The sequence below is a fragment of the Anopheles coluzzii genome, chromosome 3 (genome assembly GCF_943734685.1).
Source record: "Anopheles coluzzii chromosome 3, AcolN3, whole genome shotgun sequence".
In the NCBI taxonomy this organism is placed as follows: domain Eukaryota; kingdom Metazoa; phylum Arthropoda; class Insecta; order Diptera; family Culicidae; genus Anopheles; species Anopheles coluzzii.
The window spans coordinates 20,074,579-20,097,175 of NC_064671.1; the positions used below are offsets into that span (position 1 = coordinate 20,074,579).

Sequence of the window (22,597 nt, forward strand, 5' to 3'; positions counted from 1 at the left end):
AGAAAGAGAATGAACGGTACAAAATGCAGCAGAAAGTGCCAAGCCGTGACCGCGCACGTGGCGACGGGACACACTGTCGAACGGGGTTCGCGCGCGCGATGATGGATGATGGCGCAGAACACTTTAGCGGACGCAATTTCTGTACACTTCCTGTGGATTGCGGATGGCGGGTGAGTGAGGTAGGGTTTTTTTTTTCCTCAGTTCGACGTTTACTTACTTTTTCTAATGCACCCATAGCCAGGAAGTGAGTACGATGACGGGAACAATGGGATTGTTTGTTAGTAAAAGTGTTAAAAAAACATAATTACTCAAGAATTCTTCAAATCAATCAATGGGAAGATATTGGCGTACTTCAGAAATTCTTACTGTACCGAGCTTCTCCGGTAGGCCACGTGAAGAATTGGCTCTCAGCAAGAGTCACAGGGTCGTTGCGGAGGAGAAACAAACAGCGGACTTTTGGACAGAGTCTTGATACTTTGCCTACTAACCAGTCATTCTCGCTAGTTGCTTCTGATCCAATGGTTGAGAAGCCTGTGCAGACGGATGTTTAGGATGTTTAGCTTGGAATTCTAGGGACTTTGTCCTATTTCGGATGTTGGAATGAAAGGTGTTTACTTGAGGAACTCCTATGTTTGAATGTTGTTGTTGTTTGAATAGTTTATAGAGGCTTTGGCTCCAACGGAGTTCTTTCGCCTCTTTTCTATGTTTGAATATCTCTTTATTGAAAACATGGCCTACTTTTATACGAAATTTTACCCTTGCATGTTTACCCGTTTATCCGCTCGGACTGGATTGTTCGTGTTTCAAGAAAATTCTTTCTGTGACGTGGAAGGATTTGGGAGGGTTAAACAGTGGTTACTTGGAGTAGGATAAGCAAATTGGTGAAAGAAAAAAAATATATTCGCATGCGTAACACCTTACATTAGAACCTCTAAATTTCTCCCGGAATAGCAATTCCAAGGATTTCTTATCGATTAGGCAGTTCGGTGATCAGTTACTCTACAATCAGAATGTTGCAGCCCGTTCTAGGCCTGGCATAGATTCGTGACCAGTTCCGAGATCAGGATACTTGACCAGTTCTAGCTAATCAGCTTCGTTATAGGTTCACGAACTAAGATAGGTTTGGAATAACTTCCAAGACTACGATCTGATTTAATTTCATTTAATTTAATTTCAAGTCCATTATAGGTTCTATATCAATTCCTAAACCAGAGGCGAATAAATCATATGCAAGCTAAGCGGCCAGAGGTCTCGAGGGGTCCCGAATTAAGGATCACCTCTTCCTACAAGTAAATTTGATTCTCAATCATTGCTCAATTCCTCATACAACTTCCCGTTCGGGACTTTAGAAGAGCCTACATTCGTGTGATCGCTTTAGTGTGAGCGGTTTAATCCGAAACTGTCTAACACTAGGATAGGTTTCAATTCAGTTGCAAGATCAGTATAAGTTCGTGAATTATCTTTGAATCATAATATATTCAGAAGTTCCGTTATATGAAGATGTTCTATCAGATAGGTTCTAGAACAGCAGCATGAAAACTATGATAGTAACAGTGACTTACAATCGTGAGAAAGTACTTTTCTTCAAGCGGAAAAGTATGCTTCTGGAGAGCATGAGAAGTTCCTGGCTAAGTCTTCTTCTATTTGGCGTATCGTACTACGCAGACCGGCCTTTATAGGCTTTCGAGACTTATTCAGTACCACAGAACCAATTTTCCAGTCCTTGCTACGGGGGGGACGGTCTGTATGAGGCTTGACGGGCATGCTTTTAGTTATTTTAGTTAGGTAAAATATTTTGATAGCTACATTACATTAATAAATATTAAATTGCTTCGAAATTTGCAGATTATTTGGAGGAGTTTGACATGTTAAGAAGGCACAAGTCGAGGAATTGTAAAAATCACTAAAGATCGTTATTAATATGAACAATGGAACGACTAACACGATTTTCGGATGATCAAGTCATCTTACTAGGTTAATCCTTAATTCCATTTCAGGAATTTCCCTAATTTCTTTTGTGGCATTTGTGCTCATATTTACAACCTCATTTTAGAAAAAAAACTAGATAAATAATAGAACAAAAGAACAATTGTTAACCATTTTTATCCTTCAATTCCTTCATCTTACCCCATTGTGCCGAAGTTCAAAGTCAATCGTCCGGTCACTTAAGCGAGCCCTGGCATTATTTTGTCATTCGCACCACACAAAGTCCACTCGTCGAGCTGACTGGTGTTTTCCACCATTTTTTTGCTTCTCGCTTTTCCTCTTTACACTTACCACAAACATCCTGATCGACAGACACACTCACTATAGCCTTTTAATCTCATTCCGCCGGCAATAACTCGGTGCAATTATAAAGCACCTCCATCCTTTTTTTGTTGTTGTGCCCTAACCCCCCGTGAGAAAGAGCTGGTGTCCTCTGTGCTCGTCGACCCCGTGCTACCCCGTCCGTCCGGTGTTGCATCATCCAGTGCCCCGGGGAAAGCGAACTGGTTGGAACAGAGTTGGAATGCTTGACTATTCACCGCGTGCACAAACGTGCGAGTAGATTCCATTCCAGAACGAACGCGCGGGCGACAGGAAGAGGCAACCCCAATGGCTTCACAATTATGCCAGCAGGACGACGATATCACACACACACCCTTGCCTAGCAGGGGCCTGTTGCTTTTTATTTTGCTGTCCAGCTCAAACCTCGTCCAATGGAAAAGAACTGCTGGAATGATGACATATTGGTTTGCTGTGGCGCGTTTCAGTTTCGGGCTCGAAAGAGTCGTTTTGAATTCGCGCCTCGTACCTGTTGTTGCGGCGTTGACCGGTGGTATTTGTGCAACGATGGGTTTGCCGATGCCACAGGATGGACACCATCGTATCGGTAGACAAAGGTTCACGAACGACGACGGCATGAGATGGCGCATACTTCCCTTTTTGCGCAAGGAAGCACCTTAATGCGTATGGTTTGTTTCGCAAGCCACGGTACGGCGATGCTGCTGCTGCTTGCTGGCAGGATGTGTGGTTGGGCAGGATGAAAAGGATGATGGTATCCGGTCGGTCGGGGGTGGTTGGTTGGCACCAGCCGCGTACCGTGCATAATTATTGGGTGGGTATGAATATTAAATATGAGAATTGTTCGCATTTCTTAGAATATTTTTCCACGCTTGGTCGTTCGTTTGTCCTTTGCGGGTTTTGTGTGGTTGGCACGTGTCGATGAAAATGCCATTTCTAAGGTGCAGGTGCGGGTTTCGCACGAAGACGAAGGAATTTGTCTTAGAAATGCTGCCAAAAGGGATAAGAATAGCGTAGAAGCGGTGGGCCTTCGATCCGAGCTTCAACTTTAAGCAATCGGGTGAAGACGACCCGATCTGAGTGCCAGATAGAATATATATCCTTGCAACCCCGAGTACGAAGAATTCCGGAACCTGTCCTTCTTCCTCACCCCCGGACGTGTGCAATATGAATATGACAGATGACCGGGTTTTATGAGGTTTGTCGGTATATGATAGTGAGGGGTTTGATGAGTGGGATTTGATGAGGGGCAGCGTGAGGATGTGGCATTTGCATAATCTTTGCACATCCATAAACGGGGGATAAACGGTTCTCGGTATTCGGTGATGAAGGTAATCGCAAAACTCGTCACGTGCTTTGAAGGTACATTTGCGGTACAATGCGTCTTCAGCGTATTAGCACAGTTAGTGGTAGCTATTGATTTTTGATGTCTTTTTACCACTGACATAGCTAGCGGCAGAAGGAATCCTTTCCAATCGTTACGATAGCTTTCTTGGATTCAGACCCCTTTTTTGCATAGCTCATAGACAAACTAAGTTTATAAGGCATTAAAAATATGCTTAAAATTGATAATAAACAATTCAACATTGAACCAATCACGCCTTGAAGCAATTAATGAGGTCTAAAGTTATGCGTATGCTTAATGTTGTTCATTTTATTGCCTCATTTTTCGATGTACAAACGCAATTTCATAATCTGTAAGCAGACTGACCCCCTTTTCAAATGGCATTTTGTGATTAATTTTAAACGCAAGGCGAGTAAGTGAACATAGTGCATGTAAGGAATGGTTCCCGGTTGACAATCGAACCACGTACGACCTTCTGGCAGTCGGCGAGCGACCTAAGCCACTGCTCATGGGAACATTATTCACACTCTTTTATTTATCGCATTATTTTTTTTCGGATTTTATCTACTATCTACACGACTGGTCTTATTTGATGCCTTTGGAGAAGAGAGTCCGAATAATGGCGGGTTTTATTTCATAAATTTGAAGGATCAACTAGAAGAGGAGTTTCTGAGTACATTCGACTCGATCAAAACAGATCAGCTCTCAGCTGCAAGTGCTTGTTTCTTAAGAATGTCTTTTAATTTTATACAGATCGAATTTTTGTGTAATAAATTATAAAAAATCTTTACGTAGAGCTGTTTTTAAATCCTTAAGATACAAAATTACATACATTGAACTACAGACTTTCGATACTTTCTTTGAATCAGTCGATGGTCAGCGCTTGAAGATGGAACGAGGAAAAAACATACATTTTTATGCAAATGTATAAAAAGTTGATACATTTCTCGGAGCTCAGGACTTATTGGCTTAAAGTGCACTCCTTGAGGTCATTTTTACGCCTTTCACTTACGTTTAAATCTTAGTTTGAAAAGACGTTACAATCATGATTTTTTGATAGTTTTAAAAAGCTCTCGGGATCTGCATGAGGCTCGCGGTTCTGATAATCCTGTGCAAGAGGGATCTTAATTATAAACAATGCTGCAAAATGGCACTGTCAATGCCGTAAAAAAGATCTGACTGAAACAAAATCCATATCAACGTCACGTACTTTTTTGTTGTTTATTTTTATAGAGACTTTGAGCCAACGTCACGTACTTGCAATTGTCATAATCAGATATGAGACTCAAAACGATTGGAGTGATCAATGCATGCTGCTGTGATATTTTTGCGACCAACGCTTGGGCAGTCACTATGTCATGACTTTTTGTTACTGTGATCAGTTCTACAAAACGTCACTGACATAGTCATGACAAAGCTGCTCTACTGTAATGATCAGAGGTGAGACTCAAACAGTTGTTGCGATCATCACATGCTTGGTGACATTTTGTGCAACCAACTCTTGTTCAGTCACTTGGTCGCGACATTTTCAGTCGGTGATCATCGCGGTGGTCATGGGAGATATGCGGTGCGTGCGAGTGGTTCCAAGAAACGAAATGTGCATGTTTTCTCGCTCTGTTTAACCCGACAGACCATCTCAAACCAGACAAAGTGAGAAAGCTGATCATTTTGATGATCATTTTGTCGCTTGTAACCTCACGCCAAGTATATTCCAATAATGTCGTGATTATCACAGACAGAAAATGTTATGAGTGACCAAGAGTTAAGTCTAAAAGCATTGGTGATTGGTCCACCAACTGTTTGAGTCTCAACTCTGATCATCTCAGCTGTGTACGTGAGCTGATTTGAACTTCATTTCAGTCATGAGTGTTCGTGACTGAAACAGTAGCATTTGGCAGCACGGTTCACAGTCAGAAAAAATCATGATTATGCTTGCGTCGGCATTTAGCCCAGCTTGTCAGTCAGAGTTGTCGGGTTTGACTCAAGCACTCGCACGTCGCGCTCAGCATGTCATGAAGCACTTTCATTGACTGATCAGCAATGAGCATCAAGCCACCACGGATATGTTCATTGTATTCGTTTGTGAAAATCTCGTGATGATCATGACATTTTGCAGCACTGATCATGAGTATGACTTGAGCGGACGCTGTCATCCGATCATCGTGTTCAAATAATCAAATAAGACACTAAGATACTTTCACTAATACGTATCTAAAGGCCGGGCTACATTGATCGTACTCTCTGGTGTAATTTTGATTTTCACTAGCGCATCTGGCGGCGGCTGACCGAAGCATTTTTCCAAACAATTTGGAGCCGCTTCAGAAAATATGTTATTTTTCCATGTTTTTTACCTTAACTGGACTGCTTTGTAATTGATAGATGAATATGTTGTGCAAGTATTTCAGCCGTTTTCGCATCGAAAAACGGCGAAAAAACTAATTAATTTTGAGATCCGGCACGACCATTCCCTTGAAGACGAAAAAAAGCTTCCACCAGCCACCGCCAGATGCGCTAGTGAAAATCAAAATTACACCTGCGAGTACGGTCAATGTAGCCCGGCCTTAAAATTGTTTCTTCTCTTATTTTGATTGTTTAAGTGAAAAAAGATTTCCTTTTGAATTTTTATATCTTTAAAGAAAACTTTTATCATACGTCGTAAGTACGAGTAATTGTCTCGTAATTGACTTCAAATTTTGAAAGAAAGCGCCCCTTCAGTTCAAGAAACGAAAAGTCGTACAAAACGAGTCATTGCGCAGAAAATTGCTTTCCAGCTAAAATCAATACACCGACCATCATAAAAGCAAGAAATGTTCCAATGAAAACATTCGCTACCCGTGACATAGAAAGAGCTCGGCAGCTTACCGCTTCAATCGAAGCAGATCAATTTGCACTCTACTTCATTGCGCCGTAAAGTGTACTTTTACACCACCCTCTACCCATTGGCCCTCTTCCCATTCAATACTTAAAGAGGCTTTATTGCGTCCGGTGCGTCATGCGAACAGAACCGATCCTGTTCTTGGATTCCCCCTTTCTATTTTTCTATCCCAATGAATGGACCAAGAACGAGCGTAAATCTTTTCACTCCCTTCACTGTCTCCCGTAAAAAGGAGGTTACACTCGCAATGGCGCTGGACACTTCAAACGCAACATTGAATGCCACTGCAGGGCACTGTGGGTCAATGGGGGAAGAATAAGAACTTCCGGCGGAGTGGAAGTCTCCAGACCTATAATGATGAATTTTCTTTCCCAACTTCGTACAAAAAAAAGCGAAACTACAAACACTAGCGACCTTTGAATTGCTTAATGCTTCAACTGTAATTATTTACAACAAACGATCATGGCGGGGGGAAAACAGGAGTCCTTTGAGTCATTAACTGAGGATATGCTGAGAAGGTGCCTTACAGCACGTACGGGTAGTACGGGGCGTACGAGGCAGCCGTGTAGGCAGCCGTCAGCGGGGCACTGTAGGCGGCAGCGGCCACCGGAGCGGTAGTGTAGGCAGCAGCCAGCGGCGAGGCGTAAGCGGTGTAAGCGGCAGCAACTGGGGCCGTATAGGCGGCGGCCACCGGTGCCGTGTAAGCGGCCGACACGACGGCCGGGGCGGTGTAGGCAGCGGCCACTCCGTTGTAGTTCCGGGCGACGTACTGCGAGCTCTGGGCGGTCACCACGGCCGGTGCGGCGACGACGGCAGCGGTCAGCGGCTTGCCAGCAGCGCAGGCAACGGCGATGGCGACGAAGATGAACACTTTGGCGAACATTTTGTTTGGTGGTGGTGGTGGTGGTTTGGGGTTTTGGTGGTTTGTAGAAGCACTGATCGTTTGCTGGCTGTGAACTGTGTCGTTTGCTACCGATGATCGTCATATTTATACTCCCGATTAATTGTAATGTTCCCCCCCGAAAAAAAACCGCGTCTCTTGGGGAAAGGGTAAGAGACCGTGACGAACAGTACATGTATCGCGGTCATCGAACGTCATTGAGGATCGTGAGGGCCGCTCTTAGGATAGTGTCTGGCACTGTGTGGTACTGCGTGGTGCGTAGCATGCGTTTGATTAAGCATTCCAACCTGATCACGTCGTGTGATCGTACGCGGGACGTGCTATATGGTGGCGGCCAACCTGTTGTACGACGGTGTCGGCGGTGACGTTCTGAGGCATCCTACTGTATGCCGGCGTGTTACACAATGTCTGAAAATTGGGTAATGTCACTGTCAACCGGATAAAGTAGGGCTACCGTAGTAAAATCAAAGAAATTGATGGCTTTTTGGGAACGCTGTTTAAATGTTAAATTGTAAGCAAATCGTCAAATAACTAACACTGTTATTATCTAAATATTAAAATTCATAATCAATTGAGCGTAATCTATTGATTTACACGAGATGTTTGAGATGTCTATATAGATTTTTACATGAAAGAAGTAAAACTAATTTACTCATGATCATAAATATCGAAACTAATCGACATTAGATAAACCTCTGTTGTTCTATTTTGACTACTCAAACGTGTTCAGGTATGTCTGTATTCTACCCTCTTCTCCAAGATCTTTAGCATGATAAAGATTTAGTCAGTGGTTGATTTTCCTTGACGGAATCCTCTTTGAATCCTGGTATGTTTTAGGCGTGAGTGACATCGACACAGATCCCGGGATAAAGTCGTAAAGTAGAGGATCCTAGTAACTTTCCCAGCATGGGTTCTAGCTTCGTATGGACCATGCCCTCCATATGTAAGGCTGAATATCCTAAAACTAACAACTCACAGATAGCTGAGCTAGGCCGAATATATTTTTTTATTTACAAATTTGATGACTATCGTGTTCTAGTAGTACACCTACGTTCTTGACCAGTTCAGTTGCGATTATGTTAGTTTTTGGATGTCTTTTTATTATTCCTCAATCGCCGGATGGCTTTTCGGCCTTTCCTAGATGTTAGATATCACTAACACGATGCTATCTGCTAATGCTGTTCTAACTGCTCGTTAAATTGGTCGTTGAGTAATAAATAATGCCGGGTTCTAGATAGAAAAAAGATCCAGAGAAGAGACTTCACCATTGATTGTTGACCCAGCTAAAAGTTAACAAAATGGAAGTAATTTGTGACTTTATTTTAAATTGTATTTTTTTTTTACCGAAATGTTTTGACTATCATTTTAAAGGATGAAATAATGCTGCAAATATTGGAGTTAAATTTTGGAAAAATCTTGTAAAGCATTGAACTATGATGCAAAGATTGGCACGGTTTTGCATGTTCTTTAAAAGAGCAAACATTTTTTAGCTCTTTTAAAGCGGGAGATAGTGGCTTATTAAATAAAAAATAATTTTATTTTTTATTTCAGTTCTTTTTCAAACAATTAGTCGATAACCTGACTCAATAGTGACAATGTTGCAATGTTCTTCTTCTTCTTGTATGGCACAACAACCATTGTAGGCCAAGGCCTGTCTGTACCACCAGTTGGGTTTGGATTTCAGTGACTTATTGATTACCCATTGCAGGATAGTCAGTCCTTCGTATGATGGCACGGTCCATTCGGGGCTTGATCCTATGCCGGGCGTGTTGTTAGGTCGTACAAGTTGATGACTGTACCACCAGAACGGCCCAACAATGTTCTACCATCATTAAATTATTACAAAGTAATACGGTTTGGTCTTACTTTTACTGATGATTTTCTTATATCGTTTTTATTGTAATGCGGTTTTGATTGTATTGTAAGGAAATCTAAGAAAAGTTGGATAAGATCGATAAACAAATAAAGCAGTATGCGTAAATAGGGACACTTGCCCTGAACATGTATTTGCGGCTACATACAACACGTTGTATGGGTATTTATTTCCTTCAGCAAAAAAAAAATCGAGCCCCAAGCGTAGAAAAAGTTAAAACTTCAAAAGCCCCTAAATTGAGCTAATGCAAACAACGTTTTCCGCATCACCCAATTGTGCCGGCGTGTGTGCGCGCGGTTCCACAGAGTACGTTGCTTTTGCGTGTTCTGTTGTGATCGCATTTTCGCTTCTTTCGGCACATGCAAACGCACCACACACACATACACACGCGTGAGCACGCATCTTTCCTTCGTTGTTTTCATTACCTGTGGAAAGAACCGCTCATCCATACATGCACATCGGGAGCGTAAGCAAGAGAGCGAGAGAGTCGGTAAAGCACAGTGGAGTAGGGTAGGACAAAAATAAAACAGATAATTACAGTAAATGTGTTTTTTTAGCGGTGATATTATTTTTAATACATAAATAATTCCAAAACGACGCAGGAAAAATTTAAAACGGATCATTTGTGTTGGTTCTGCAATTTATAATATTTTTTTCTACATCCTTAAACTCCACATTCTGCTATATGTCAGCTACCCGCACCACCATGCATTGCGAGAAGGAGAGAGAGCGAGCTTCGTTCGCGACAACACGCGCCACGCGACGACGGCTTCGGGCAGACAACACGCACACACAAAGCAGAGCAACGGGAGCACAATAGTTTTATCACTGATAGCGCACGGATGTGTTTTGTGTCGAGCGGTTAGTTTTCCAGGATACACGCGCGAGACTGGTTTTCGAATCATTCTTCCCCGAAGCTGTACTGAAAACATTGCTTTTCCAGGAATCACACCGCAGTGAACGGGCGTCGTCTGTGCCAGTAAAAAAAGTAGTGCACAATCGTTGAACAAAAGAGTAGAAGGCAATAAAACATGCACTTTGTTGTTGAACCCCTTTTCAAATAACGCTCCAGTTTGATGATTTGCTGTCGTTTTGTAGTGTGCAATGCGTAAACGGTGATGTTGTAAAAGGTAAACGTGTGACTTCTCCGTTGTTGCTATTTGTTGGATTAATCCTAGCAAGCGAAGCACTTTGTATTGTGCCGTAGTAGTAGTGCGACGGCTGTATTGAGGAGATGCCGTTGCCAGTTTGAAAACGCGTCCTAATTGTGTCCCGCGAAAGCAACAGCAAACCGTCGAATCCATTTTGTTTGGGGTTCCCGTGCGGTCCCTGCGTCCCCTCTGTGTGTGTGTGTGCATGTGGTTCAGCTTTTGTATTCCGGTGTTTGTTTTTCGGGTACCGAGATATACTGTGCGTGTAGAGCGTGGTGTGGAAGAATGTGAAAGAAAACGGAGCGAAATGAAATGAAATTGCTTCAATGCGCTCTGTGCTTGCTCCCCCACGCATTGTGAGTGCTTTTGTGAAGAAAACGGAAGAAGAAGAAGAAAAAACGAAACCTTGTACATGGTGAAGGAGGAGAAGTAACCGTGCAAAAGGCATAAAGAGGAGGCGCAATTTCAGCGTAATTTGCAAACAACGTCAGAAGCGACGGCGGCAACACACTCGCAAACCGTGTGTACAATCCGTTATTCCAGAGTGTATGTGTGTCCATCCTGTACGCGTGTGGGTGGCTTAACCGTGTTGTCCTTTGCGAGATCCACAAACCTCCGCGGCGCTTGGGTGAGTGTTGGTGTTGGTCGGAGTGGTTTTTTGAATGAATTTTTGGAGACGAATGTGAGTGGAGTTTTCGTTCGCGGAAGGCTCTTGAATAGCTTCATTGACTGATTTGGCGAAACGGCTTAAGCAGCAGCCTAACAGCCAATCGCTGGGTAAGTGTGTGGAGGAGGATTATATTGACGTGAAATTGCTTTCGCAGCCCCTTCCTTTGGTCCACCTGTCGATACGCCTTCGATGGCTCAAAGGACAGCTTTGTTCGAATCTAGTCAACTGTAACTATGATGTTGTATTGCCCGTATTACCGTTCCACACACACACACACACACACGCACTGGTGTTGCTGTCAAATGTCATCTAAAATCCATCACAACCAACCGAGCGATGGTTTACTCTCAACATTTTGCAACAAGTTTTTGCTACCTTCTGCATAACCGTTTTTGTTGTTTTTGTGTCTATCTCTAAACAAATAAATCATATCCCGCGTATCATCCGAATTATATGACACTTGTACAGATAAGTGCAATCACTACCTGCCAAAAAAAGGCAGCACTGGTCATGTGTCCATTATCAGGTTGGCAATGTGTGTTGCTAATAGTAACGCACGCCTGGTCACGTTTTGCATTCGCTGGGGAGTTTTTGGAGCCGCTCGTTCGGGGCCAAAGGTCACACCGGCCGACGACCACCTGATTGTTTTCTACCAAACCTACCGAACCCCCCTACGTCGTTTGCCGTCGTTATCTAGAGGCAACGGCGGGAGAGAGGGTTCCCTTTGCGAAATGAATGGACAAGTGCGTGTGTGTGTGTGTGTGAGAGAGAGAGAGAGAGAGAGAGAGAGAGAAGGAGGTACAGTGACGCGGACGTTCTTAGCGAGACAAGGAACGAGCGCGAATGTTTTCACCCGGCCAGATAACAACACACCGCCCGCTGTAGATTGTTCTTTTCTTGCTCGGTTTTGTTTTTTCTTTATCGTTTTGAGCGCTCTCGTCTCACTGACGTCATAATTTAATGGGCCACGGGGGTCGAGCCCATGTACTGAAATTTCCCTTTCAACTTATCATCACCGCCTACCCACACACACACCGCCTGTCATTGCCAATCTTACCTAGCTGCTTTGGAACGTCCTTGCCCGGCCTGCTGTGCTGATAGTCTTCACTGTCACAGTGGCTTTCGCAGTGAGCGGCTTATCTACCTTCACGCCTATCAATGGGGTGGGGGTGAGCGGGGCCTCTACCTGTGTGCGCGTGTGGGTGTGTGGATTGTTGTGGCCGGTTCGAAGATCACTTGACGCCTTTTTGTGAATGGGGTGGAAACGATAAGCTAGTAGAAGGCGGTCGAGGGTTCAAAGGTTCCCGATCGCTTCTTGTGTGAGTCATGCGTGTGTGATGTGCGGCATCGTGTTATCTCCTGAAGGGTTTTTCTGCAAGGGATGAGAGGTATAGAAAGATTGTTTGATAATTGATATGTATATTAAACAACAGTTGTTTCAATTTTTTGCAGTTAGCTAAAATAACATGTTTGGATCTTAGATGCTGATTTTTTTAAGCTATAAATTACATATTTACGGCTGAGCCGTAATACTCAAAAAATAAGCTATATATTTTACATTGTTTTTTTTTCATGCAATACCAATGCATATATTAGACAATTACATAAATTGACAGATTTAGAAACTCCGAAATATTTCTTTTTTTGGTTTTTGCATCACTTTTTTTACAGATTACCAATTCTTAGATTGTACTGAAAAATATCCATAATATCGTAGTTCAGGAAGTTCAGAAGCTACATAAGTTTTTCTCTTTTTGTATAAAAAAATGGTAAAATAGAAAAATGTATGTCTAGGCTTCTTTTTAATAAGTTTTTCCGAAACATGAACAATTGCGGAAAAATACCTAATTCTGTACTAGCCCATCGAACAACAAGCATTTTTATCATAGTTAGATAGTCTGTTCAATTAACGTTTCATTTGCTCTCTCATTAGTTAGTTAATTAATTCCTCACCGATTATCGGTCTTGTTCTGCACATATCCTTCTGAGCGTCACAGCTTCTTCACACCTCAAGAAGAACAATCACGGCAAGATATAGAAATGAACAACTCCTCACATCTATCATGTTTCAACCGTTTCGATTCTAATCATGGCACAAATTGAAATTGCGATAGGACTCACATTTCTCCCAGTAAAGCGCCTACACAAAACTAATAATGTATCACCCACTACCACCACCACCACCACCAACATCGTCTTTCTCAAGTTCAAGAGTCGAGACACCAACGCGCCCCCCCTACCTTACTCGATAGAAAAGTTACGACATTCATGATGATGGCGATGATGCTGATGATGATGTTGAAATTGAAGCCACGGCGCTTGTGGCAGTACAATCATCTCGCTACTTATTGCCTGCTCGAGCAACTTGACTGGCGCTTTAAACTGTCTTTCGGGCTTGTCTGGCCCCTGTGTCCTAATAATCAAAGAAGTGCGTCCAATCACTAACTACAGCACCACCATCCGTTGTGTCTCCCGACGCCACACTGTGCAAATAGCATCGAACACATTTAACAAACACCAAATCTCCGCTTATCATTGCAGGTTCTACTGTTTGACCAAGTCCAATCATCATCATCATCATCGAGACAAGAAGCGAACGTCCCTAAACAAGAGAGAGAGAGAAAGCGAGGCGCCAGCCAGTTAAATTATCTTCTCCCCCGAAGCGCCGGAGCAAAGCAAATCATCAGCAAACACGAGGACGACCAACGGCAAAGACAAATACGCAACAAGCGGAAGAACCGGCCGTCCGTCCAGTGTCATTCAAAAATTCCAGCCCCGCACCACCACCACCACCTTCTGCGTGTCCGATCTGTCAGTTTGAATGGTTTTTAAATTGGACAGAATCACAGTCCCCGATGGTCTGCGGCGGCGGGGGTCAAAAAGTCGCCAAGATTTCTAATCTCGTTCGTGTGCCATTCGATAATTGTCCGAGTGTGCAATTAATTGATTTGTTTTAGCTGTTGGCGAAGGGCGGCAAACGTGGCGTTTACGATTACACTATTGCTTTGTAGGATCTAATAGTTCATATCCTTTTTGTGCCACATTGCTGGTGCTGGAGAAAAGAATGTAGGACACACACACACGTTCAAGGAGTCAGCAAAAACGCTTAACATTGCATCGCTTCTTCAGGACTGCGTGTGAGCAGATAAGGATGAGGACCATCCGTCCAGCAGTCATTCAGGCACACACGTACACACTCGCTGCATTCGATGCATCGTAAAAGCATGACGTGTGCGCCACCATAATTGCTTGATGATTGCTCTCCGGGTCCCGTGTCCCGCGCTCGTTCCGGAATGAGACATTCTTACGGCGTCGATGTCATGCACAGGCCGTTTCTCGGTACATTCGTTCGTCCTGTGGACGTAGCGCGCGGTGTGGTGGCTGGATGTTGAGGCGCAAAACAGGGGAACAAAATTATCATCCGCTAGAACATACCGAAGTTGGTGTGAAATTATATAGACTTCCCTTTTGTGTCGTGAACGGCCGGCGACATCTCTCGGACCGACAAAACCCCGAGGAAAATTCAACCTGTGTGCAAGTGGGGGGTAGTAGCGTGTAGTGTGTAGTGGTGGCAGTGAGCAGTCCGTTCTACTCGAGTGAACACAAATTTGCCAGCGTAAAAAGGAAACGTCGTATCATAGTAACCGGGCACACCATGCTGCCGTTGCTAGGACATTTCACCGCTCACGGTGAGCAGGACAGCGAGCATCATCGCCGCATCCTTGGGCGGAAACAATTGCCGTCAGCTAAGCGGACGAGTTCCCGCGAACGACGACGCCAGATGATGCTGGGAACGGTTTTGCTGGCGGTTGCCCTCTGCCTGCTCCTCCCAACCAAGACGCACGGTGAGTAATGACAGCATTCCGCTTTTACTATATTTACACTCCTCGTGGGGGCTTTGGGTTGGAAAGGTTTTTTCTGTTTTCTTTTTAGCATAACGTACCCGTGCACCTTTATGAACGGTGCAATTGGGCTAATTGGGGTACGTTCGAAGACGGTTCGTGGAACAATGAAGAGAATTTAAGAAAGCATTTACTTCTCCGCCTCCGCGTGGGAATTGGAAGTATTCTGGGGCTCTACACGCGCTTTCTCCAATTGTAAACAAACAATATTATTATTACAAATAATGGGTCGAAACATTTCCAAGAGTTTGGAGGTGTTTTTTTCACAAGCAAAATTGCTTTCATTTCGATTCCAATGAATTCCCTGCCAAAGGAATATGGAATGTGTGAACTGTTAAAATGGTGCAATAAACATTTGATGCTCTTTGTAGGTTAAATTATGCTGACAGCGACAACATTAGCCAAAAGCATCCCTGCAGCGTGATGTTTTCGCGATGAATCAGCACCCCATGGTTACGAATTGATTTGATTATTGCGCTCTCCCCCCGTACTCGGTAAAAAGGGAGGATGACGAAAAGATTCATTCAACAACTTCCCGAAGCGGATCAATAAAACATCCTCGCCCAAAACCCGTTCACCCGGTTCGGTTTATTGGAGACACACCGCTTCGTTGAATCGTTGTGATAGAAAAGAAGCATTTGATTATCCTGAAAAGCAACAAAAAACCCCTATCCCGGAAATGAAACCTTCCCTGTTCGGATGAGAAGGGTTGGCTCCACTGTGTGTGTAGGGTAGGGTGTAATTCTTTTAACTACTTTCCCGTCGTACGATGCACACTACAAAAGGGACCAAACCGATTAGAAGCGAGTTTTATCGTAACAAAGTTTTGCGCCCTTTAACTAGCGACCAAATGCACACATTACAATCTTACTCTCCACTGCCAGGGACTTGACTGACAGAGGATATTGGAGTATTAAAAAAAAAGCGAGAAAACTTGGTCCGTATCGATGGCAAAATACCGCTCCCTCGAACCACATAAAAATGCTTGCGCGCCTGCATTGACGGAGGACACAAGTGGAGATGAAACGGACACAGGATCGAATTCGAATCAAATCAAACAAGTGAAATTAAAGCTGAAAACTTTCCCTGCCAGTATCACACGCTCCGCGTCTCCCTAATCTAACCCTAAAACACATTTTAGCACAATGTGAACTCTGGATGTCCTTCTTCTTTTTTTTTTGCACAAGTTCAATTGCCCCTGGAGTCGCGTATTTTGCCCCTTGTTGCAATTCGATTGACGGAAAGCGTGCCGAGAATGTGGCACCGCGCACCGGAGGGAAACCCCGCTCGACATTGCCAACAAATAATGGATTATTGGTGTGTGGGAATGGCGGCGCGTGGTCGTGAAATTGAAGCCATGATAACAACTATTTGATTATCTCACCCAAAAGCGGATTTTGAAGCTGTTCGTGAAAAGGGGTTGATTGAACGGAAAGATGGCTAAAATTAAAATAGAAAATTCAAACTTTTGGGGCAAAATTTAATATTAAACATCGTCCGGCACTACAGGTTGAATTGTGCTCAGGAGCTGAAATAGATGTAGCGTGCATAATTTAAGGTTTATTGCTTTCTTTTAATACATAGATTGATTTTTACTCATCACATGAGCAGTCAAAACTTAATCTTTTACCAAAAAGAGTAAATAAAACAATTTAACATCAAATTGCATACCTTCAGGCGGTTAAGCAAGACCTTTTTAAAACACACATTTTTTATCACGTTTCCGGTTGCTTTGGTTTTCGTTTCCGGCACAGTTCTGTTGGTTTGACCAGTAAAAACAACGGCAAAACGGGTGGATTAGATAAACTTCCAATGAATCATAATGGTGGTTTTATTTACTCTTTTAGCTCTACAACAACGCCAGCTTTACGCCAATCTCGCTTGCTTGCGGGCTTTTGTGTTGTGGCCGTTCAAGATAAACCGTTCAAGATGGACCACAGCATATTCGTGAATTTTGGGGGGGATTTTTGAGCGGGGGGATTTTTGAGCGGGGGGCGTTGATTTGATTCCAGGCTTGGGGGATTCCCGGTAGTTTATGATTCGAGAACGATGCTATCGACGGTTGCGCGTTGCCCGTTTGGTTTTATGTTGAGTTGAGTTGATGCTTGTTTTCATACAATCTTTGAATTGATTCTAGAAAAATATCAATAATGTAAAAAACAGTCTCTCAGCCCAGTTGCTCAGAAAGTGATCAGAAAAGGTCAAAATATGTGCATCATTTAAATTAAACAAGTCAAATATTTGTCAATTTGTGCAATCTTTGTATTTATTTTTCACCTTTAAAAGCCATGTTCAAGGATGTTGCAACCCCATTTTAATCTCCCCTTTTTTGGGGACATCCTTCCTGCAGTGCTGTGTATTTAGGACACTGGTTGCGTATTGGGCAGAGGTGCATCAATTACTTTACCCCCTAAGTTGACTGAACCCCTGGCTGGATCTGGAAAGACCCAGATTTTTTATGGCTCACACACACAAATCCACTGTCTCCCCAATGCTTACGCATCCGTCTCGATGCCTGCATCCGATCCCGATGAGTCAGACAGAGCGCTGTGGTAGGTTTTTTCTTCTATGAACCACACGGCCCGAGAAGAGTGCCCCTACATATATCCTTCTCTGAACCATTGTTGGCCGACGGCCAGCATTGTTTGCATCTCCCCTGACGACGACGACGACGACACATCTTACCGGTGAAACTTTTTCCTTGCAAATGCGCGAACGGATATTATGGGGCACCATTTGCTTGCTTCGCCGGTTTAAGAAAAGCAGCGGAGTGCTTTCGATTAAAATGCGTCTTTTTCGACTGCCCGTCGTTGTCGACCTTCCAAACCCCTTTTGGACATTCGGGTTACATACGCTGAAACATTTCCGACGCTCTCTCTCACACTTTGTGTGTGATTCTGTATGTTTATGTATGTCTGCTCGAGAGAGTAGCATAGCTCCATTCGATTAGCACAAAGAAGAAAAAGCCCTTCAGGGAAATAGGCGGGCAAAGAAAAACATGACGATGTTGCTGCTGCTGCTGTTGCGCGCTGCTCCCGTATATTTGGGTGCGCTTTGGGCGGGTTTCCATGCCTGGCAGCCCCATCACATGACCCTTGTCAGACGAATGTCGGGGAATTCCGTCCAGTGCCTGTCACGGTGCTCGCAGAATTCCCGCAGCAGCCTGTTCGGTTGGTCGGACATTTTTTTTCATACTTGCTTCTACGAATCGAGACACCAGGGGCTTTGTGGAGTTGATTTGAGGAGCGAAAGTTGTCCCTCTCGTCTTCTTTCCTCCCCACAACAGTCTACCCCACAAATATTAGCTTCTGATTCATTCACAACGCAAATACTACCCACACAACTGTACAGCAGGCCGTCGCGTTGCAAGATTATTTTCGCCGATTTGCCCCTGTCAATGTTGAGCTTTGCTTGTGATGGGAGGAAGCTTTCAAAAAGAAAGCGGAAAAAAACGTTCCAAGCGTATTGTCAGGCTTTTTTGTGAAGTCCCGATAGATTGACCTTCCTTCCAGGAAAGTGGAAATACTCTTGCCCCTATAATGTAGGCCATCGAGCAAAGAGGCTCCTTGGGGACGCGCGAGCACATTCGTACTCCCGGTGCGGTACCGGAACGGAACGTGACCACGTGCACAATAACTTGGTGGTTTTTTAGTCCTGTTACTTTTCTGCTTCCCTTTCGTAGGGCAATGTTAAGTATGCTGATCGAGAGTCTTTTTCGTTGTTGTGTTTGCGGTTGTATTAAATTTGGTTTCACTCATTAGTAATTGCTTTCTGGTTTGGAAATCTGACCCGGAATCTGGTGTCATTTGTGGCGGTAAAAAGGAAAATTAGTTAATAATTTTCTTAGAAGCGGTTTCAATCACATTAGTGTGGAGAATGTTCACTTGAGTGAGCTCAACTCTTTCGCATTTTTTTTTACACTCTTTGGTTGCAATGTTTCTGATGCTCGTTTGTTTAATTGACCTTAATATGGACATTTAGTTTATTTTGAACCATTTCATACTTACAGGGTTTTTTTAACTTGATTTCGCAAGCGTAGCAATGCTTGACGCAATCACAGTATTTGACAGGACAAGTGCAGTAGTTATTGTCGGAACGTCATCGTGCTTAAAACAACCGTCGCACTTGATATCGCAAGCGGCGCAGTATACAATATGATAAAAGATTTCAGCTTGAAATAAGAGCTGTCTGAGCGAGAGGCTTTGAAGATCCAGAAAGCGTTTTTTTTTCAATAGAGAGATTCCTAAATTATTCTCTAAATCAGTGGTCTCCAACCTATGTTCTGCGGACCGATCACTTGTATTTTCAAAGCCAAGTGGTCCGCAATCCTAAAAAGGTTGGAGAGAACTGCTCTAAATGATTAGACGACCTCCTACCCAGTGGCTTACTGGATTCATAGTATAATAATTTTCTCAGTTTTTTATGCAGCATTCTTGGCCAGTTTTCAAGCTTATGTTGAAGATATTGCGATTCTTTGTCTGTTGAAAACATTAGAATTGGCAATCAAACATTGGATGAGTTCACCTATGATTACATGTAGATGGTACTTTAAATATACAACCTTAGAACTCATAATTTAGAGTTTAAGAGCAACAAGAACAGCTGGTCTTCTCAGGCTTTATAAGAATAACAAACAAAAAGTCCATTAAACTGATAAAAATAAAAATCTAAGTGAACTATAAATTTCATAAAGTCCAATGTTTCACTTGTGGCCAGGATGTGGAATTAATCAAATGAAATCATATTTTAATTTAACATTTAGAGCCTTTTGTATTCCAATAGACTGATTTCTTCACAGTTGATTTGCTTCTTCTTCCTCATTTGGCGCACAACAACCGTTGTCGGCCCTGCACCACTTGTAGGGTTGGCTTACGGTGACTTTTTGGATTAGCCTCCATAGCGGGATAGTCAGTCCTACGTATGTCGGCACGGTCTATTTGGGCTTGAACCCATGACGGGCATGTTGTTAAGTCGTAGGAGTTGACGACTGTACCACGAGGCCGGTTTTGCGGTTTGTCAAGTTCATCATGAAGCACCGTTTTTTGATTGAGTGAATCTGGAAATGGTGATTTAGATTCAAGGGCCGTATGGACCGAGCCTCAATACCCCAGCACTGACTGAACTGCTTGCGAGTACACCAACAAGTCACAGCTAGCCAAGTTCATTACTGGATTAGACAGACCTAGATCGACTGAGGTCATTGCGCAAAATTAGAAGAAAAATGAAGAATATTTAAAAAAGTTTACAAAACCAATGACGAACTAAGAAGACAAAGTTGTACGAATTAAATTAAACATTCATCGATTCCTTCGTCAATTACTTCGTTTCGTGAAAGTTCCACGTAAAAAGATACTCGTTTTGGAGGGATTATCCAAGGTCGTATGTTGTATCTCCACCAACCCATTGATCCGTTTATCCGTTATCAGACAGATGTTTAAATCTGTCAAATAGTTCATTTTTGTGTGGTTTGGCCTTCCGGTAAGCCTTGTTTCTGAACAACTGTGCTGATAGGGAGCTTCTAGACAAATATTTCTAAACTTTGGGAAAAATTGGGAAACTCATGAACAGGCCTCAGAAGATAACAGTTGTTATGTTGCGTTAGAGATGTTTCACAGCTTTCGTGGCAAATTCCAAACATTTGTTTACGAGTGTACTATCAATATTTATTCCATAGTTCGGAAATTTGTTGTGGTTTCCAAACCATACGCCAAACTCTCGACGAATCTTCTACGCTATGTACTATCTCACATCAGTTTTCATTTGCCTATGAAGAATAAAAAGCAATTCCCACAATTGGTGCCTCAGTTCTCGAAAATGTACCTCAAAAAAAAGGCACAAAGATCCCGACGGATGCAAACAGTTAGCCTCCCTTGTGTTTTTCCTGTTGGTTAAAACGATTAGCGAGAACGGCTTAGCGCTTCTTCCTCCGAGGCAGGCTTACGACGGGGCGGTTGAAAAAATAATTCACCGGAATAAGTATGCTTTCCTTTTGTTGCTGCTGCTGCTGCTGCTGCTGCTACCAATGCCTGCAACAACCAGCCAGCCCATAACATCGCCACATAACCAGCACAGCCACCACTACTGTACTGTGGTGGTGGTTCGCTAAATGTGCGCGCCTAATCGGTTTTGCATGAAATTTGCCCACCACACTCTTGCGTTGGCAAAGTGCAATAACGAACAAAAACCCGATTAAACACACAAAGTAGCGAAAAAAAATCAACCCATCGAGAGCAAATCAATTCCACGAAAATCCATCATCATCAAAACGCCTCGCGCTAGGAGGAGCCCGGGAGTGTGTGATGATTGCGCGCGATAAACGATCTTGAACGGAGGCCGGGCGATGAGTAAACAAAAATCGGACTGTGGATAGAGGTGGAGAGCGCCCGATTTGGCATATAAATCACATAAATTATACGCCCCCGGCCAGCTCTTAAGCGTCAAGAAGAAGGGTGGGGAGGGCGCACTGTGTATCGTTCGTGAAGGATACACTTTAGTTTCCGCAAACGAATCACCATTGGCGGCCTCTTGCGCTCCTCTCCCGTAGGTTCCAGCACACGCGTTTCGCTGCCAGGAAGTTCCTTTTCGAAAGTGAGAAGCTGCTTTTCCCTTCTTCGAGCGCGTGTGGCGGTCGGTCCACAAGCGGAGGGCCGAGCGCCGTCGAGCGGTGGGATGCTGCTGTCAAGTACTTCCCGGTCTATTCATCCGACCGACCTTAGGTCCATGGACCATGTTGACGATGTGGGTGGTTTTGCGTGTCTGTCTGGCTGGCTGACTGGCTGGCTGGTTGGCTGTGTTTGTCAGGTTGTTGTGTAGAACCTCCAGAAAGCTTTGTTGGCGTACCATCTCTCCCTCTCTCTCGCTATCACTTTCTGATGGTTACACTTCCTTCATCGCCCTGTGTACGATCAAATTCCGCGACTTGGGTGGATTGGCTAACCAATCATCAACATCATCATCGATGATCGCGGGACCACCACCGGCGTTTTCTCAACGTTGACCATCTCTTGTGGGATTACACACATTTACACAGACTGTACCGGCTTTTGCTCCCTTGCTTCTCCCGGCTCTATTGCCTTAGGCCTTATTGATAATTCCCATCGACGGTGGGCTACGTCTCAATTTTACACGCCAAGTGATAAAATCAAACCAAGCTGTAGATTTTCGGCCGCGTGTGTTACGTGGTACAATGTTGGGGTTATTTGCAAATATAAGCAAAAACGCACGCGCGCCGCGTGCACACACTGTCGCCTTTGGTGGCCATTTGGGGGGGGGGGGGGGGGGGGGGTTGTTGGCCCGAAGAAAGTAGTAGAAACGTGCGGCGGAGAGCGTGGCGTTTGTGGAACCAATTAATGGAAATAAATTTTAATCATATCGCAAAGCGCTGGTGGGTGTATGTGTCGTTATGTGGCTGGGGATGTGGTATTGTGTTTTTCTCTCCATCTTCATCTCTTTCCGCCACCATCCCTTCTATCATTTTTATAAATTTCGTATTCATCAATTTGCAATCGTTATGCTGTATATTTGCCTTTTGTAAATAAAGCAGAAACGTGCGCGCAATATGGCAATACGGTTCCCCTCAACCTAATCTGGTACCGTT

The 22,597-nt window shown here is 43.7% G+C and overlaps 2 protein-coding genes across 5 annotated transcripts in view; one reads left to right on the forward strand and one right to left on the reverse strand.

Moving 5' to 3' along the window:
* Window positions 1–6,918: 6,918 nt before the first annotated feature.
* Window positions 6,919–7,748, reverse strand: LOC120957874 (cuticle protein 18.6-like). The gene has a single exon (XM_040380294.2). The coding sequence runs from the start codon at window positions 7,384–7,386 to the stop codon at window positions 7,027–7,029; it is 360 nt and encodes a 119-aa protein (XP_040236228.1). The 5' UTR covers window positions 7,387–7,748; the 3' UTR covers window positions 6,919–7,026.
* Window positions 7,749–9,587: 1,839 nt separating this feature from the next.
* Window positions 9,588–22,597, forward strand: part of LOC120958181 (uncharacterized) — a 36,319-nt gene continuing 23,309 nt past the window's right edge. For 2 of the 4 annotated variants that reach the window (XM_040380795.2, XM_040380799.2), the window contains exons 1-2: window positions 9,588–11,056; window positions 13,640–14,943. In XM_040380795.2, coding sequence (XP_040236729.2) covers window positions 14,754–14,943 — 190 coding nt within the window. In that variant the 5' untranslated portion in view covers window positions 9,588–11,056; window positions 13,640–14,753. The other 2 variants (XM_040380796.2, XM_040380798.2) reach the window with 2 other exon arrangements.

Bases quoted from the DNA above. Each gene is read 5' to 3' on its own strand.
- LOC120957874 (XM_040380294.2), bottom strand. From the start codon at position 7,386: ATGTTCGCCAAAGTGTTCATCTTCGTCGCCATCGCCGTTGCCTGCGCT.